Source organism: Phoca vitulina, unplaced genomic scaffold (genome assembly GCF_004348235.1).
Source record: "Phoca vitulina isolate PV1807 unplaced genomic scaffold, GSC_HSeal_1.0 scaffold19, whole genome shotgun sequence".
Lineage (NCBI taxonomy): Eukaryota > Metazoa > Chordata > Mammalia > Carnivora > Phocidae > Phoca > Phoca vitulina.
This window is the reverse complement of record NW_022589722.1, coordinates 29,248,891-29,268,281: the sequence shown is the minus strand read 5'-3', so window position 1 is coordinate 29,268,281 and position 19,391 is coordinate 29,248,891. Positions and strand designations below refer to the sequence as shown.

Sequence of the window (19,391 nt, the reverse complement as noted above, 5' to 3'; positions counted from 1 at the left end):
TGTTGAATGAATGGCAGGCTTGATTTTAATTTTCTGTGGTCACAACCGTTTTCTAACAGAATGACAAGTGAATGAATTTGGTTGCTCTTTCCTGGGGACCAAGATCACCTCTCAGGAGGTGTGACCATTCTGTGGATGAGAGCAGCAGGTTTCCAACTTTGATGAGCCTATGGCTCCTTGCCTGAGGATCTTGTCAAATGCAGATTCAGATCAGGTCTGGGTGCTGTCAGAGAGCAGAGTCTGCATTTCCAGCTCACACACCATGGTGGCTACTGATGACGGTCTTGTTTGTTTGTTTTCAAAGCTATGACACGGAGGGAAGAGGACACATAACTTACCAAGAATTTTTACAGAAATTGGGGATTAACTACTCAGCAGACATTCATCGGCCCTACACGGAGGATTACTTCAACTTCATGGGTCATTTCACGAAGCCCCAGCAGATGCAAGAGGAGGTCAAGCAGCTGGAGCAGAGCACGGATAGGGCCGCGCCAGTCAGGTAAGTGTGTAAGTATCGTGGGTCCGCGAGCTGGCCACCTGTTCGTCACATGCCCTTGTGGCAAAAGTGGTTTTAAAGTGGTCCCTCCCAGTGCTGGCAAAGTTGTCATGAAATTATAATACTCCTTTTCTGCTGTAGATTCTAGAAACAGGCACCAGATCACAGAGTATAAAGGAGCTAAAAGGCCATGAGCCAAACCCCCCCTTATCCAGTGACAGTCTCACACCATTCCTATTTTGTAGGTCACCCTTGAGACCATTTAAGTGTTTACTAACCTACACCCTGGGCCCCACCCCTCACCCAACTAGAAGGCAAGTTCCAGAAGGACATGCCTGTCTTCACGCAGTGCAGAACAGTGCAGACACCTCGTGGGCACCCCGCAAACCTCTGTTGAATAAATGAACGAACCAACAGACTTATTCCTTAACTCAGTACTTTGAGGACTAAACCTCAAAGAAATAATGTAGTAGAAACCAACAGTTAAGCGGCTGGAAGATACGATTTGCACTATATCTTCAACAACAACTAAAAGGGGCACCTGCCTTATAAAGTGTGGCCCCAAGGAACATGAAAAAGTATATGCCTATTCAATTAGCATCACAAAGACTGTGGAAAATGTTTGTGATCAAGGGCTAACAGGAAGTGACATTTTAACCAGTATGTGTATTGTGACTGGAACTATGTCAAAAGTGGATGCCTGTCCGCGGGGACCAGAAGATGCTGTGCAAAAGGTGATGTGTTGGATTTGGATGGTGGGACCTTACACGACGACTTTCAAAGTTTAAAACTAATTCCTAATGTCCTATTTAAAAAATTTATAACACAGGAGAAAATGTTGCTGCATTCGATATAACCATAAAGCAATGGGACAGATGTTCTCGATCAGTCCTAGGTCCTGATGGTCACCACCAGCACTCGCCAAGGCTAGGACTCCATCCTCACTCCACAGCTCTACCTTAGCCCCATGATACTCTCCTCTGTGTTTCTGTCCATCTCCGGTCTGTCACTTCAGCTGTCCGTCCTCACCATCTCAAATGGCACCTGAATGAGCGAATGAGTTGTTACTAAAGTATCCGCAAAGGAAATAAAAACTCCCAAGGACACAGGGAAGAAATGTAATGGCTCAATGGGGTTTAAGAGAAAAGCAGTTCAAACACACCCCTGAATTATGTCCAAGTTACTGAGTTATAAAGCCTGAAGGAAGAGAATTGAGTTTGTGAGATTTAAAGTAAAAATAGGTGCAAGATTGGTATAAATCAAATACGCCATAAAACTAATGAAAAAGTGGAATTTATCTTTACCAGACAGGGCTGGCCTCATTACCCACTCGTGTCTTCCCTCCTGCCACTTGTGAGTAATGAGGCTCTGAGAGAAATCTCACATCCTCCGCACGCTCTCGGCACATTCGTTCCCTTCCCATGTTTCTGTTTATTGTGCCAACTGCGAGCCACCAGACTGTGCATCTCAGATCACCAAGCTTAGTTAACCGATTCACACTCACCCTGTCCTCCTTGCCACAATCACACTTTCTTACCAAAGAAGACAAGCCTGATTTCACAAAAATGCCTGACCAACTTCCATTTTCTCAAAGATGTCGAATTGTAAAATTGGCAAGTAAACAGGATCTCCCTCCTCTGATGAAAAAGACGAAAGTCAGGTTCATGTAAAGTGACCAAAATTTATATTTGCCTCTTAAATCTAAGAGAATTTATTTTGTTTGGAGTGCCCCAAATACATTTTGAAAATTAAGAATCCTTTTTTTAAAACTCGCATTTATTTTCCATGCCTTCCTCTCTTTTGCCCAAGTCTGAGTTGAAGATTTGGAACCAGAGCAGCATTGGTGAACTAGCCCCATTAGCCCTGGCCTGTTCCGGGAGGCAGATTGGGGGGTATACCAGCAAACCGGTGAAGCCCGGCCCAGCAAGGCTGTGTCGGGCAGGGCTCTGTGGCCGTCCACTGGCCATGACAGTGCCCTCTTCGGCCTGACTCACTGTCCAGACCAGGAACCAGACACGGACCCAGGGCAGCAGCAGCTCGTCCCTGAGGGTCGGCTCCCACCGTTTCTGTTCGGCATGGCACGATCGATGCTCCAAACCCTCATTTACTCTGTGCACACATTCACTCTGCAAGGGAAATAATTACTGCCTAGAAACCAATCCAAGAAATGCTGAATGCCTCAATTTTCTAAAAATATGTATCTCAAAAAATGTTTTGATTTTTTTATACCTTCATTTGCTTTCATTTTGAAGGATTAAGTGGAATATAATAGTTGTGATGATGAGTAGTCATTTGTAACATGGGACTGAATTCAGCATACACCTGTAAAGGAATCCAAAATGTTGCTCCTGTTGGTATACATTTGCAGAACAGTTAATGCAACTCATTTGTATCAGTTGCTCAAATGCTTAGTCGGCCAGCTCCACAGTGGAGGCCAAGGAGGGAAGGGGGTGGATGGCCCACGTGGCTTCCAAGTCGGCGCCACCACCCCCCTCCTGACCTGCGTGCTCCCACTCAACTTCCTCTCTTCTGGACTGTTCTGTTCCTTTGGATTCTTTCTCCTAGGCATGCTCAAGGAACTGTTCTCTCCGCAAATACATCTCTGAGGTGGTAGACAATTACAGCAAAGATTCTGTGTTTGGAATTTATAGCACATTCTCTTCCCTGAATAAGAACCCCACAGCCAAGTCCTAGTCTAAGCCCGCCAGACAAGCATGTTGCTCAGGGCAGTAGGAAGGAGGTCTCTCTTTTTAGAGACCTGGGTGAGCCAAGGTCATGGAGTTTATCATCAGTCCACCAAAGTCAGGTGCAAGATGGTCCATCCCTAAAGATTTCCACACTTTTTTAGTCCCTTAACAATATATTTTTTTTGGTCAGGGAAGAATTTTCCTTAAAAAATGGATTTATAGAAACTTGAACATGTTCTGCAAGGAAAACAGCCCTCCAGCAGAAGCTGCAGCTGGACGCTGCCTCTGTCCCTGCGAGAGGCAGGCCCGGTCAGGCCCTGACTCCACCATGGTTCTGGGCACCCTTGTTCCACGTCTATAAAGTGGGGCGATAGTTACCCACCTCCCTTGCAGGGTTGTTAAGAAGCATCAGTGGGAGAGAACATGAAGACAGCACAGCTCCTGGTTTGCCAGTTGATGCCCACAAACAGTGGCTGTGTTTCTTAACAACACAATATCTGATAAAAAGCCAGGGGGTCCCAGGGCACTCCTTCTCCCCGGCTAACACTGAGAGCCTGTCCGCCTTCCTCACTCCCCGAGCTCCTGCACCTCTGCCTTAGGGCGTTGGCGCTGGCTGTCCTGGGGCCCAGGAGAGCTATTTGGGGGTAACACGCATCTCTACTCAAGTGCCGCCTTCCCAGTGGGGCCCACCTGCACCTCCCCATGGGAATTGCAGCCCCGCTCCCACTGCGGGTCTGCTCAGCCCCACTCTCCAGTCTCTACTGACGTACTGCGCTGACCCCTTCTGTCTCACGTCAGCCTCGCCCCATGGGGATGTAAGTTCTTCTAGGGATGCCTATTTGAACCCCTAGGTGCATCCCAACACCCAGAGTGGTAGCTGGCACGTAGTAGGTGCTCCATGGGTTTTCACTGGGAGAATCAAGGTGCATTTCACATGTCTGTAATATCACTGTAGGTCTTAATTCCTTGTTCTATCTTTAAAGTACCAATTCTAGTAAAAAAAAAAAAAAAAAAAAGGTTGTAATTTCTCTAACACAGTTTTGCTAATGATAATAACAATAACATGACAACAATACAGACCTATTATTTTTTCCAGAATACCTTTTAATGTAAGCATTACACCAAGGCTGCAAAACATCTTCAAAATTAGTTCTTTGATGAACCAGCAAATCATCATTAGAACAATCATGGAGCTCTTGCTTTAAAGAAATGACTTGTTTTCCTGGTTTTAGGGTGTCTAAAATGTCTTCTCTTTCAGGGAAAAGCTTAAGGACCATTATCAAGATATCAGCAAAGCACTCACCAAACTAGACAGATGGGAAAACGGCTACATATCCATAGGCAGGATGCAGAAAGTGCTGCAGGAATGCGGCTGTTCTCTTAAGGAAGAGGAGCTGACCGATCTTCTACACAGGTTTTCCTCCGCTCGCTTAACGGTGCTTCTCACATAGTCGGGACTAGGAAAACGAATGGCTTTCGCTTCTTCCTCTCTGTCCATTCAGACAGTGGAGTAACATCCGGGCCTCCCTCCGTGGAGTCAACCCAAAGCACAAGGAGGGCGCACGTCTCTCTTCCCCATGGCTCTCAGCAGCATAATCCTTCTCCGCTAACATTAGTTTTTGCTCTCCCCACGTTACTCATGCCCTTTGGTGGCAGTCAGATGGTTCTACGAGGCTCCGTAAAGACAGCAGCCCCTTCACCCTGCTACTCCGCATTTCCCCGTCCCCACGGTCCACAAAGCTGCCCCTTTCGTGGGTACCGTTTGGTGCTTAACTCGTGGTTCTGAGTGACGGGCTTCTATGTGCTGCTTCCTGGTTTGTAACTTTCAGCCGTGTCTGTTGACTCCATACCGGGAAGATGTGGGTTGAACTTTCCTCCACCGATCACATAGCACCAACCGCCTCACGCCCTCAGCCTCCACCTCTCCATGGAGACCCACACACTTTTCTCCGTGGGCCCGCATGTGGCTGCATCACAGTTTCGGGTAGATCAGTATTCGGGGTTTATAACGTTGTGACCTGCTTCACGGATCACTTTTCCCTTCCTACGTAGCATTTTGGGTTCCCTGGAATTAATAATGATTTTTGTTTGCATAGTTTTGTGTGTACTCACTGTCACTAATGAAACCCCCACCACGCCCCCAGTCGTAAAATCTTCTTCTGGAGTGTTCAGACACATCAGCTCATCTTTTTCATACTCTTTAATTCTGCGAAACTTTCTGGATTACTTCATTAAGGACTTCCTCTCCTGTTCTTTGTGAAACTCTTATTTTTACTGAATATTCAACCACATAGGATATTTCCTCATATTTTAAAATCTTTCCCATCATCCATCTTTTCCTTCCTGCTTCCCCTTCTGGAAGATTTCCTCAATTTTAGCTCTCAGGCTTCTTTTCGGATTTTTGTTTCTGCTGTCATACTTATCATATTTCTAATGACCAGAACTTGTTTTTGCTCTCAGAATGTTCCTCTTTCAGAGCATTGTGTTCTTGTGCGAGATCTCATTTCTCTGAAGGTATTAACAACAGATTTTTTAAAAAGTTTTCTTCACCTGAGGGATCTCTCCTCAGTGTCACTTTTTTCTACTATTTTCCATGTTAGGCACTCTCCTCAAAAATATGCTTATTTGAAGAGTGAGGTTCCAAGAAGCCAATTAGAATCTGGGCAGATAGGTGGAGCTTACTGACTTGGCTTTGAACTTTCAGTCTGAACTACTGTGGTAGAGCAACCTGGCAGGGAGTGTCCTTGGAGGACCCCCAGTGTCAGGATCTTTAACATTTTTCTTTTGGGCTGTCAAATTTCCCAGAGACTAGGGTTACCACATAACATATAGGGATGCCTAGTTAAATTAGAATTTCAGATAAACGATAATATATTCAGTTTAACTATGTGTCATGCAATATTTGGGATAAATTTATATTAAAATTATTTTGTTTACCTGAAATTCTAATTTAACAGGGTGTCCCGCTAAGTTTTTGTTGGTTTGTTTTCCTAAATCTGGCAACCCAACCAGAGAAGATTCTCTGGTGCCCTGCTGCCAACACTCTGGGAGCTGCCTGGGAGAAGAAGCCTGGAAGTTTCAACAGTCAGTGTAGCAAGCTGCATAATGCCCCTCTGAAGATATCCCGGTCCTAATTCCTGGAACCTTTGAATGTTATGTGATATGGAAAAATGAGTCCTTGCCGATGTGATTAAGTTAAGGGTCTTGAGATGGGGAGATGATCCTGGATGGTCTGGGTGGGCCTCGGATCTCCGTGTCCTTATAAAAGGGAGTCGGGGAGAGGTTTCACCCAGAAGTGACCACAGAAGGAGAAATTGGAGTGGTGTGGCCACAAGCCAAGGATCACCAGCAGCCACGAGAAGCTGGAAGAGGCAAAGAACAGATTCTCCCATAGCCTCTGGAAGGAACACGGTCCTGCCGACACCTTGATCTTGACCCAATAAAACTGATCTCTGACTTGTGGTGCCCCAGAAGTGTAAGAGAAGAAATGTGTGGTGTTTTAAGCCACCCACTACTCTGGCATTTTGTTACGGAGCCATAGGAAACTCTTTAGTAAAGTCAGGATATACGCAAGCTTCCACTTAATCCCTCTTTTCATTAAGAACCCCTCCCTGTCTTGCACTAGGACACCCGCTTTTTCGTTCAGAAACCTGGACTCCAGAGAGCACAGTTTCCAGAGCTCTCGTTTTTTGCTGGGGGAGGGGGACAGCTTCCCAGACACTTGGAATTCGGGAGGGGCATGGGGTCCAAGTGCTTCCCACACAGACTCTTAACCAGTCCTTCTATTTTTCTTTTTTTGATGATATAATTATTTTATGGGTTTTTTTTCATCATGATAAGCATACTCTTTAATCCCCATCACCTATTTCACCCATCCCCCCACCGTCTCCCCTCTGGGAACCAGCAGTGTGTTCTCTGTAGTTAAGAGTCTGTTTCTTGTTTGTCTCTCTCCCCCTCTCTCTCTTTTCCTTTGCTCATTTGTTTTGTTTCTTAAATTCCACTTACGAGTGAAATCATATGGTATTTGTCTTTCTCTGATGGACATATTCCACTTAGCATAATACTCTCTAGCTCCATCCATGTTGCTGCAAATGTCAAGATTTCATTCTTTTTTATGGCTGAATAATATTCAAAGATAGATAGATAGATAGATAGATAGATAGATAGATAGATAGATATACACACCTCATCTTCTTTATTCATTCATCTATCAGTGGACACTTGGGCTGCTTCCATAGTTTGGCTATTGTAGATAATGCTGCTATAAACATAGGGTGCATGTATCCCTTTGAATTAGTGTTTCTGTATCCTTCAGGTAAATACCCAGTTGCATGATTACTGGATCACAGCGTAGTTCTTTTTTTAAATTTTTGAGGACCCTCCATACTGTTTTCCACAGTGGCTGCCCCAGTTTGCCTTCCCACCCACAGTGCACGAGGGTTGCTTTTCCTCCACATCCTCGCCAAACCCTGTGGTTTCCTGTGTTTTTCATTTTAGCCACTCAGACAGGTGTAGGGTGATACCTCATTGTGGTTTTGGTTTGCAGTCCCTGCCTGATGATGAGTGATATAGAGCATCCAGTCCTTCTCTTTTTTACCCCACAATGACTCCTAGCTGTAGACGGGTCCCCACGAGTTTCTCACCCGCACACAGTCCATAAACAGCCTCCACCCGTTTTTCACGTGACCCTTGAAGTGTTCCTTCCAGCTTCTGGCTCCCAAGGCTTTTAATCCAGGAAAGCACACCTTGGCTGTAATTCTCTGTATTTGCCCAGATCCTTCCAGATTTGGGGGTGATGTTTTGCCCTGTGATGTCAGTTTTCTGAACGGACAAGAAAAGCTATTGGTTTTCAGGTCGTTCAGCTTTGTCAGGACAGAGTGACACTTCCAAGTTCTATGCATGTCAGCACCCCGTCCTCTTTCTACCGCTGTCTCTCTGCTCCTTCCATGTCCCATCTTTAGTCAGGTACAGTTTTACTCTGGGGAAAAGGTAGTTACATGTAACCTTCTGTCCTGGAGCCACAACCGGGTCTTCTGTGCTTGGTTCATAGGTTGATTCTGAAACTCAAAACCATTAACCAGCATTTCACAATTATGCCTATGTAAATACTGTTCAGTGCCCAGATCATAAATGAAAAGTAGCTTTCTATCAGTGGCACCATCCCTGAGCCTCTGTGTCCACCGTCTTGTAGGCACACCTGGATGTCCATGCATCTTTTCTAAGTCGTACGGGGAAAGGTGGTTCTTTGTGTAAGCTGTTTCCAGGAATATAAAGAGCTGTTTTCTAGGAACACGGGGCTCAGGTAAAATTCAACATTGTCAACCTTCAGCTTTCCCCAGCCTTCCATCCCACTTCCTATTCTGACAGGTTTCCCCAGGTGCCCCCATCCTACAGCCTGCCCCTCCCCAACCATTGTCCTGTCCCAGGTCTATCCCTACTGTTCCCAACAGGATTGGATCCCCTGTTTCCTACACCACATACCTTTTTATTGCTGATTTACATTCTTACTTTGCTGGAGTACTTCCTGAAGTAACTTTCTAAGAAAGGGCGGGCAGGAAATAAATTTTCTGAGTTCTTTGTCTGAAAAAATCATTTAATCTCCACGCAGATTGCTAGCTTGTCTGAGCATAGAATCCTAGGGAGAAAACCATTTTTCCTTAAAATGTTGAAGCCGTTGCTCCATTGTGTTTGAGCAAGAGAAGTTCAGTGCCGGGGTGTGTGTGTGTGTGTGTGTGTGTGTGTGTGCGTGTGTGTGTGTTGTGTGTGTGTGTAATGAAAAGAAGGACCATTTCCTCCTCAAATATGCCTATACGTTCTCTTCTTCCTTAAACAGGATCTCCTCTCACTAAATGTATTTCCAGCTGAATGAGAATTCATATGCATTCAATGAATAAATCATAGAAAAACAGCACCAGATAAATAATTAACTAAATGATTGTAAGAGAGTCTTATAAAACATAGTTAGGCTTGGTACTTTTCTAAGTAACAACAAAAAGACTGTGGGATTTCTGTAGTCCACCTTTCAATGGGGGTGATCAACTTTTTTACAAATTGAAACCTTAATAAGGATCCAATGCTTGGTTGCTTGTTTCTTCTCAAAGACCTCTTGATGATAAACATCTCTGTTATTTGTAATTATATGTAGATTATTCGTTTCCAGATCCAAAATAGACTTTTCTAAATAATACTGCGATTAGCATATGCATTTGATTTTATTACTAAATTTTAATACCAAGTTGGCAATTTATCCTGCTGATGAAATAGAGTTGATTAGCCTTTTCCTCCATGTCTCCGTCATGTGAGCCAGCGACGCGGGGCCCGTGGAAGGCCGCTCTGCAGCTGTGGGTTGGAAAAGCACAGCTCTTGGCTCGTTTTCTTTAGAAGCAGATATCTGAGTCTCTAGAAACTTCTCTCTCCGGCTTACCAACGTTCCACACTGTTCTTCTTTGATGTGCACTCCACCCTGCTGATAGAAAGTTTGGGTGTCAGAGTGCCAGTAATCCCCAGAGACTTTAAGTGACAAAAATGGGAACTTGGAATGCAGTTAAACTTTATTTTGAATTATCTTACATCTTTAAATATGCTCTATGTTCTCATGAAACTTTGGGATTTTCTCTCACAATATATTCTTCTAGACTTTAAAGGTATTTTCTTCTGTGTTAGAGTTGAGGGCAGGAAGGAGCCTCTGTTTCTACATGGCGTGTCCTCATTGAGACGTGCACTCAGAATTTCTCTTTGAGAAAGTACTAAGCATATAGGTTTTGTAAAACTATTTCTTGGGTGCTTTCGGCTTGACAACTTAGTTCCGCCAATCTTGAAAAGGCATCTGACATCCATTTTCCTCAGTTCCTTTGTGCCTTTCCATGCTCTTTGACGTATTTCCCTTCTTTTCGCATCCCGCTGCTGTTTCTCAGCCCAGCACTCATGAGCTGAGGTTGCGATGATCACAGCCTCGAGCGCCCACGCCCCCCAGCCTTGCCTCCAGACCGTCCCTGACCCCATTGCCAGGTGTAGCCCCCGTACCACCATTCTGCAAGCCTCACGTCTCTGCTGAGGCACCTTCGTTTGCCCCAGTCAGTGGATCAGGTGCCTTAGCCGGGCCTTCTCTTCTCATCGTCCACTCCCCGAAGCCTGAGCCCTATTGTCCAGCCTTCAAGTCTCAGAGCCTCAGGGCAGGACAGTCTGTGGCCCCGGCAGCCCTCACGTCTATCCCTCACCTCGCTCTGTTGTATGATGGTATCTGTGGGTGCTAACTGGCGTGCGTGCACCTATAAGCCAGAGAAGAGTGTCTTCACGTTATTCACATTCTGCTCACTGTTCTCTGCTCAGCAACTATTTATTGAAAGAATATGTGATAGGGTTGTTGTCTTTTTTTTTTTTTTTTTGTAATTAATGTATTCTTTTCTTTCTTTCGGGACAAGTTGGGGAATCAGCTGGCATGATAACTCCTTCAATTACCTTGACTTCTTGAAAGCGGTGGAAAGCAGCAAGCCAATAAGACCTCAGCCAAAAGAAAAAGAGGAGAACACGCCAGTCAATTTCTCAACACTGGACCCAGAGGACGTTGTCAAGAACATCCAGGAAGTTGTTGCCTCCTCCGACGTGGCTTTGTCAACGGTATGACAGACTGAAAGTACTTTTAGTCTAGAAACTGAAGTGCTGGTGCTCATGTCCATTCATGAAGAGTGGCTCTCAGCCCTCCCCTCCTCCTGGACCCCGGCGCCTCTCCTCACTCTCATGGGGCGTCAGGACTCGGATGGGTCAGTCAAAATCAGCTTGTGCATTTAAACAAATGTGTATCCATAGCTCTACAGGAAGCTACCACGATTGTGCCCAGCACGTGCTCTCTGATGTAGAGGTGCTCAGGGTTTAGCAAGTGCTGTGTCTGGAATGAGGGCAATGGGTTCCAGGCCGGGAGGACAGAGGACAGGCCTCAGGTGAGGAGGACCGACACATCCTGCGAGCACTGGGCCCATCGCATGAGGTGGCCTTGGAGGGTTGGCCAGGACGCAGCTATGGCACCAAGACTCATGGCAAAGGCCACTAGGAGCCAGGGGAGGAGCAAGAAAGCACTCCCCCGAGTACAGTGATGTTTTATAGCTAACGTCTGTATGACACTGTGCGGCGTGCCAAGCCCTGGTGTAGATGGGGATGATGCCGTGGCCCCCACTAGAGTCCTCGGAAAATAGTGCTTGGGCCATGCTCCTGGTGGGGTGGTGGTCCCCCAGACGGATCCACACCTCAGTTTCCCCTGCAACAGTAGGAAGAAGAGAAAATTCTGTCTGCAGAGGACAGGTCTTACAGCTTAATGAGATGGTGAAGCCAAGGCATCCTGTGCGATGCGGGGTGGAGTCAGAACAGCTGTCCTTACGTTTGCCGTAGGCGGACTTACAGACCCTCTCCAAAACCTAGGACTGTGCTCACTAATTCTCCCACGTGCATAATCCTCTCAGCATAGGGAGGCCAGGTGGGCTCTGGAGTCCAAGCATAAGAGATTAGAGAGCAGGGGAAAGGCAAGTGCCACCCAGCCAGCCTATGAAAGTTCTGGAATGTCAGCGAACTTGACCTTTACACTGGAGAGCAGACATTTTTCACATCTAGGAGTTCTCTATGAGGATTTAAGATTTTTATGTCTTTATTTTAATGAGTATCTAAAGATAAAAATTAGTCTAGACATGTTGTGGATCATCTAGACACCACGCGGGTCATCTGGAAGACCACCTATGGGCCTTCCAGACCAGAGCTTGTGCTTGAGATGGCCCCGGGCCCAGCAGTCACCCAGTGAGCTCTGCACACTTGGATGTTTACCACGACCAGGGGCAATATAAATGATGAAGGGGGCCAGGTGGTGGCCATAGCAGGCTGGAGACACAGCCCTGTCGAAAGGGCAGCTTCTCCTCAGCCCCAGCCACCTGGGCTCCCATTTGCTAGAGCTTGTCATTTTTCATGAGAAGCTATGAAACCTCCTGATTTCTAAATGTCAGCATATATTCCAGATTTTTCAAAAGCATGATATAAACCAAATAAACCCATTTTCAGGATGGCTTTGCCCCCTCTGACTTAAAGGGGCACCACTAACATCTATCAGGATGTTTCTCAAACTGAGGTCCGTGGAACCTTTGGGGGAAACCATGGTTCTCACTTCCGAGAAACACCCTTTAGGCAAGAGATGTTTTAAGCCAGAGAGTGAGAGTCTCTGGCCAATAGAGTGGCAGAGGGCTTGGAGGGTGAGAGGGCATCGGGGGCAGAGCAGAAGGAATGGCGATGTCCAAGGACAGGCGTCAGAGAGGACACCTGGCACATTTACACGGCTCTACAGATCACTGGAGACCTGTCTCAGACTTGTTGTTTCTGAAATGACACAACAATACCTTGTATTTCTGGAGAGTTTATAGACTTTTAAGCCTCTTAACTTTTGATTCTTCCACCCGTCCTGTGGCTCGGTGGGCCGGACTGACACACGGGGAAGGCCGCACAGACCCAGGGAAGTGCAGGTCACACAAATGCTCAACTGACCGTGCTCATGTTCATGGTCCTTTCTTGAGATCCACTGTGTACCAGGTACACGGATAGGTGTGTTTGGGGGCCATAGTAAAACAGACCGTTATGAGTTACAGAGTCCCTCTTTTGTATACCAAAGAAGCCAAGCTCAGAGAGGTTAAGGTCTTCTGGTAAGCAGCAGAGCCTGGTTCAAAGTCTACTTCCGAACTGGTGGTCAGAGGGTTTTCCACTCTCCACAGCTTTGTCCTGTTACCACAGGCTAAATAAAAAACCTGAAGCTAGACAGTATTTTAAGGTTAATTTGGTACACATATATCAGCACCCCCACGGGCTGATGGGATGTGCCTAATTAGCCCTGAATGAGAATTAACCACAAGGATTTGGTTTTGGGTCTGCAAGCACATTAAATTCTTACTTAAGAAAAAAAGATCTTAACCTACCACTTGATACGGATTTCCTAGTGCAATAAAAATGAATGATTTTGTTTTCACAGATGGAAAAAAATGTGCTTTCTTTTTATAGCACGTTTTTGCACTTTTTCAGTCTGACTACTGTACCGCTGGGTTGGCCCCGGCCACATCAGCGCCTCGGACGCCGGCACGTGGCCACAGGGGCCTTCCGGTGAGGCGAGGCCACGCAGACACTGGCCCAGGGTGGGGAAAGGGCAGCAGCCTCCCTGTGCAAGCCTCAGGGTGGGAGTGGGGACAGGGTGGTCCCTTGACTCCTCCTCCTCACCGCCTCCGACATCAGGCTCCACCTTGAGAACCCCACCCCACACCCCGACGTGGTGGGATTGCATCTGAGCCCCCCGTTACAAGGGACGTATGCTCCAAGGAGCTAGTATGGGGAGACTTTGGGCACATGGTTTCCCCCTGGGAGCATCCTTGGAGCTCCGGTGGCTTCCCCAGCGGAAAGGGGGCCAGGGCTCCTCCTCATTCCTCTGCCTCTCTGAATCCAAAGAGGAGCCAGCTAAGCGACTTTTCTCTTCGGTACCAGAGCTCTCACACCTGGCCTGTGCTTTACCTGTCCCCATCTCTCAATCATGGTGCATTTTGTTAGTAAGGTAGAATTTACAGGGCACTTGAATGCACTGGATTTCATTTGCATTCAGAAAAGCAATACTTCAGAAAAATATTTTTGAAATAGTCACTTGACAGTAGCATCTGCCTTTTCTCTCTTTTTTTAGGCATTTTCTGCATTGGATAAAGAGGACACTGGGTTTGTAAAGGCTTCAGATTTTGGACAAGTTCTTAAGGACTTCTGTTACAAACTAACAGACAACCAGTATCATTATTTTCTGAGAAAACTGAAAATTCATCTAATCCCCCATATAAATTGGAAATATTTTCTCCAGAACTTCAGCTCCTTCTTTGAAGAGGTAAGGATGTTGGCAGCACACAAGCATCTCTCTTTGAAAATGGGCTAAAAGTAGTTTTTGCAAAATGGAAAATCACACCAGATAAATTGGCAATCACCTCATGTGGTTAGCTAATTCCAAATGAAAATTCAGTATAAATTCTACATAGAATGTTAGAAGGTAATATGTGTATTTTATTGAAAACTCTTTTTTCTTTTCTTTTCTTTTCTTTTCTTTTCTTAGAAGTTTGGGAGCTTGCTTTTGTCTGGTTATTTCAGAATTCTCAAGAATCTTAGATCCCTGAGGATAATCTGGCATCCAAAGAAGTGAGGCCCACACTATGTCAGGCCCTGAGCTGGAAATGAGGGAACTGGGACCCACTAGGGAGACATTTATTGAGGACCCACTATGTGCTGGGCCCTGGGATATGTATCAGCCGAGTCTGGGGTGGAGGTAAACACGGAGGTAGTGGGCTTTAACAGAGGCATGCTCAGCGCAGGAAAGATTGCTGGGAAAGTCAGGGAGGGCTTCCTGGAAGAGGGTGTGTGGCTGACTACCGGACTCTTACTCCTTTCTCGGGCTGCACTTCTGGCTGCACAAATTGTTTATTCTGTGGCTGTTTCTTGATCTCTAAATGTAAGTGGACCAACATCATTAGCAATAATCACAATCTAGTTTTAGCCAACACAGATTTCTTTGATCACCATTCTGTACTGAGAGTCAACACACAAGCGCCACAGTCCCTGCCTACACGGGCGGGGGGATGAAAATAAACATGTGAACAATCCAAAACTGATGCAACAGTCAAATCACAGCAGCCTGTCCTCCAATATATTGAAGTGTCCCCCTGCAGCAGGGCACTTCATGTCGTTTCCAATTGCAAACTTTTATGTATGTTGAACACCTAAGTGCATGAATCTTTCATCACTGATCTAGGACAAATTCTTGAAAATTAGATGACTAGAGCAAAGAGTGTGAACATTTTTAAGGTTTGAGGTTTGTTATAATACTAATAACAACAGCAAATGCTATATAGTGCTTTCTAAGGGCCACTCTTCCTGGTCCTTTCCATATATTAACCCGTTCAGTCCCTTTTTATAGATGGAGACCCTGTGATTTGTGCAGTCACCCGATGGCAAGCGGTAGGGCTGCTCTGGGAGCAAGAGGTCCGCTCCCAACTCCAGGCCCCTCAGCGTGTGCCGTCTCCCGCGGGGCTGTGACTTCCTTCATCTTTGCTATTTAGACAGACCTTCCTAAACAATAGATACTATCGCGTTGCTGTTTGAAAACTTTGTATCAATGGTACTGTATCGAGTACTGTTTTCTGCACTTATTTTTTGGTTTACTATCATGTGTTCAAGATGTATCCATGTTATTCCACTGGCTTCAGTTCATTTCCTTATTAGGCTGCTATAAAATTAGTCCATCAAATGAGTATATTCTATTAGGTGAACATGCCCCATTCAGTTATCACCCTCCTGCTAATGACCATGGAGGTTGTTTGCAGTCTTCTCCATTACAAGCAAAGCGCCAGCCAGCCTTCTGTGTCTGTCTCCTTGTGACTCTCAGGAGTTACCCTGGGTGGGGTAGGCTCGTGTTCAGCGTCCCCGGGACCGTCGCTGTGGCCGTACCAATCATGCACGCTCCCGCCAGCCTCGCGTGGAGCTCATAACGCGCCAGGGCCCCGGTAATCCATGGTATTGTCAGACGTTTTCATTTCTGCCCATCTGAATATTAGGAAGGCTGGACATTTTCTTGTGTTATGAGCCATTCAAGTTTCATTGTCTGTGAAAGGGCTTCTAATCCTTTGTTGGTATGGGGGTTACAAATACCTCCTCCTGGCCTGTGACTCGTCTTTTCTCTCTGTTTATGGTGACCCTCACTGTTTTTAATGATTATACTTTCTCTCCTGACTTTAAAAGAAATACATATTCATTGTGGAAATTTTGGAAAATACAGGAAAGTATAAAAGAGCGAACAGGGCTCTAAACCCCAGGATGATGCTGTGCTGGCAAGAACAGCCCCCGCCGTGCACGCGCCGGTCCCCGCCACAGTCCCACCGTGGGACATGGACAGGCTCTGAAAGTCAGGCCCCTGCATGGCCTCCTCCCCCAGCATGGCCTCCAGAGCTGACCTTCTTTCGATGTGCCACACTGCCTTGGACATCTTTTGTTCTCCCCTTTTAATGCGTTTCTCCCCAATTCTTTTATTGTGGCAAAATACTCTTAACATAAAATTTACCATCTTAATCATTTTTAAGTGCACACTTCAGTGGTATTAGGATCCATTCACACTGCTATGCAACTACCAACACCATCCTCCTCCAGAGCCCTTTTCATCTTGCAAAACGGAAACTGTACCCATTAGGGACTAACTCCCCATAACCCCTCCGCCGCAGCCCCTGCTGACCTCTGGTCTACTTGCTGTCTCTGTGATTTTGACTACTCCTGTAAGTGAAATCACACAGTGTTTATCTTTCTGTGGCTGGTTTATTTCACTCAGCCTCATGCCCTCAAGGTTCACACATGTAGTGTGTGTCTGAATTTCCTTCCTTCCTAAGTCTGAATACTAGTCCATGGTAGGGACACACCATGTTTTGCCTGGCCATTCATCTGTCACTGGATGCTGGCTTCCCCGTTCTGGCTGTTGTGAATAATGCTGCCGTGGACACAGGTGTGCGGATATATTCTTTTACACAGTCTACATAACACTGCCTCCATAACCGTGGATCTTGCTTTTTTCTCCTTCACGTTAAATTGCACCATGTCACTGAAAGGTCTTCCAAACGTGGGTTCAGAGGTCTGTGTAGCATTCCATCGACTCCCTGATTTTTAGTGGTTTAGACTTTTTTCCAGCTTTTGCCATTGTAAGTTACTTTGCCGTGAACACTCCGTGTGTAAATCTATAGCTACATTTTGGATTCTTTTCTTTAGGAGAAATAAAATAACTGAAGCCAAGAGATAGGAATAATACTTTTATTGATCTTGAAAACAGCCCCGTATTTTTTTAAGTAATTTTTTCTATTGGGTCAAATCATATGAAATCACCATTTTTAGAGCCACAAATGATTGAATACTGACAATTTCACGTGGTTGAAGCTAGTATTTGTAGAAGTCGCTTATGTCCATCTTACATGATTTGGAATATTCCGGTAATTTTGAAGGAGAGAATTAAAGTCACCCCCAGGGATGACCACTGTTAACATTTTGGAATATTTACGTCTGATCCTGTTTTCTAGACGCGTATCTTTTGGGGGTGGGGTCAAGGACAGAGCGTATATGCTGCTGATTTGGGGGTTGTTGGGGATTTTCTCAACTCTTAAAAGACTCTTTTTTTAACAATCATTTTGTATTTGTATCAAAGTAATATATGCCCCATGGAGAGGAAATTGAACAGTGGCGAGAGCATTAAAAGGAGATCACTGAATCAACTCCTCTCCCCCCAGCTCTGTGCCCCAGAAAGCAGTCACTGTAACTTGCTACTGCTGTATACCTTCTTCTTTAAAAAATTTTTATTTAAATTCAATTAATTAACATATAATGTATTGCTAGTTTCAGAGGTAGAGTTCAGTGATTCATCAGTTGCATATAACACCCAGTGCTCATCACATCACGTGCTCTCCTTCATGCCCATCATCCAGTTACCCCATCCCCCCACCCCCTCTCCCCTCCAGCATCCCTCAGTTTGTTTCCTATGGTTAAGAGTCTCTTATGGTTTGTCTCCCTCTCTGGTTTCATCTTATTTTATTTTTTCCCTCCCTTTCCTTATGATCCTCTGTTTTGTTTCTTAAATTCCACATATGAGTGAGATCATATGATAATTGCTTCTCCTCTGATTGACTTACTTCACTCAGCATAATCCCCTCCAGTTCCATCCATGCTGATGCAAATGGTGGGTATTCATCCTTTCTGATGGCTGAGTGGTATTCCACTGTATATATGGACCACATCTTCTTTATCCATGCATCTGCCGATCGACATCTGGACTCTTTCCACAGTCCAGGTATTGCGGACATTGCTGCTATAAACACCGGGGTACAGGTAGGTGCCCCTTGGGATCCCTACATTTGTATCTTTGGGGTAAATACCTAGTAGTGCAATTGCTGGATCGTAGGGTAGCTCTATTTTCAACTTTTTGAGGAACCTCCATACTGTTTTCCAGAGTGGCCGCATACCTTCTTACGTCTGGGTCACCCTTCAATTTCCTAAACAAGCCTCCTGGGCATTGTTCGCAGCCCAGTGGGTAGGAGAGGTGAGGCCTCGCTCTCTCACCCCGCTCCCCCACTTCCACTCCAGGTCCCCCCACAGGGTCTCCCCTGAAGCCTGCTCTTTCACTTACTGTGCTATTGTTGGCACCGTCCACTTTATCCATTTTTCTCTAGAACGTGGATTGCCTTTGATGTGTGCCATCCCATTGTGTGGATTCACGCACTCCTCCATCCACCAGCATTTCCTGTGGGCCCACTGTGGGCCGGCACTGAGCTGGTGCTGGGTCCTCAGTGAGCCAAACTGACATGGCCCCTGCCTTCCAGACGCTTGCATTCTAGGGAGGGGGGGCAGGCAAGAAATGAGAAATGTATCCTATGTCAGATTCCAGCACATGCTGCCGAGAGAAATAAAGCAGGACAGAAGGAGGGTGGATCTGAAAGGGCTGGAACCAAGAGCCAGAGGAGGTGAGGGAGGGAACAGGTGACCGCTAGGGGATGGTGTCAGGGGGCACAGCCAGTCCAAGCACCGGGCAGGAGGGTGTCCCATCAGCTCCAGGTGTGGCTGCCCTGGGCCTGAGAGAAGGAAATGCAGTCAGGGAGGGGTGGGCAGGCGGCTTTGTCGCTTGGGGACGTGGTAAAGATTGTATTGCTTTTGACTCCGAGGGACATACAGGAACAAGGGCTAGAGGAGCATCATGACCTGACTTACACTTTAGAAAATCACTGTGGCAGCCATATGGAGAAGAGCCCGTGGGGCCAAGAGCAGGGAGGCAGCTCACGGCCCTGGGGGGGGGGCTGTTGCTGGCGTGGCTCCATTCTAGATACATTTGGAAAGTGGAACAGACAGGCTTGGCTGATCCATGCTACATGAGGGATTGAGAGTCAGGAACGGCTCCCGCTTTGGGGCTTCTAGAGGGAGGAAAGAGGGCGGAGGGGGTGTGCTGGGACAGGGCTGTGCTAATGGATGGAGCCGATCCCCTAGCGTTGGCCCTGCAGGTGCCTCCAGCGTTCGGCCTTCTCCTGCTGCTGGCGTGCTTCTAGTGAGCACTTAGAAGTATGCACCCAAACCCTTCTAGCTGCTTAGTGCCTGACCGCCTGGAGTCCTCACCACAACCCGGGGTCCAGAGGCCAGCTGGCCCCCCG

At 46.4% G+C, this 19,391-nt stretch overlaps 1 protein-coding gene across 1 annotated transcript in view; it reads left to right on the top strand.

Moving 5' to 3' along the window:
• The window catches only part of EFCAB6 (EF-hand calcium binding domain 6), a 225,008-nt gene that overhangs the window by 169,916 nt on the left and 35,701 nt on the right, over positions 1-19,391 (top strand). The window contains exons 23-26 of the mRNA XM_032416504.1: positions 305-499; positions 4,442-4,597; positions 10,605-10,800; positions 13,871-14,062. Coding sequence (XP_032272395.1) covers positions 305-499; positions 4,442-4,597; positions 10,605-10,800; positions 13,871-14,062 — 739 coding nt within the window. The remainder of the gene's footprint in view (positions 1-304; positions 500-4,441; positions 4,598-10,604; positions 10,801-13,870; positions 14,063-19,391) is intronic.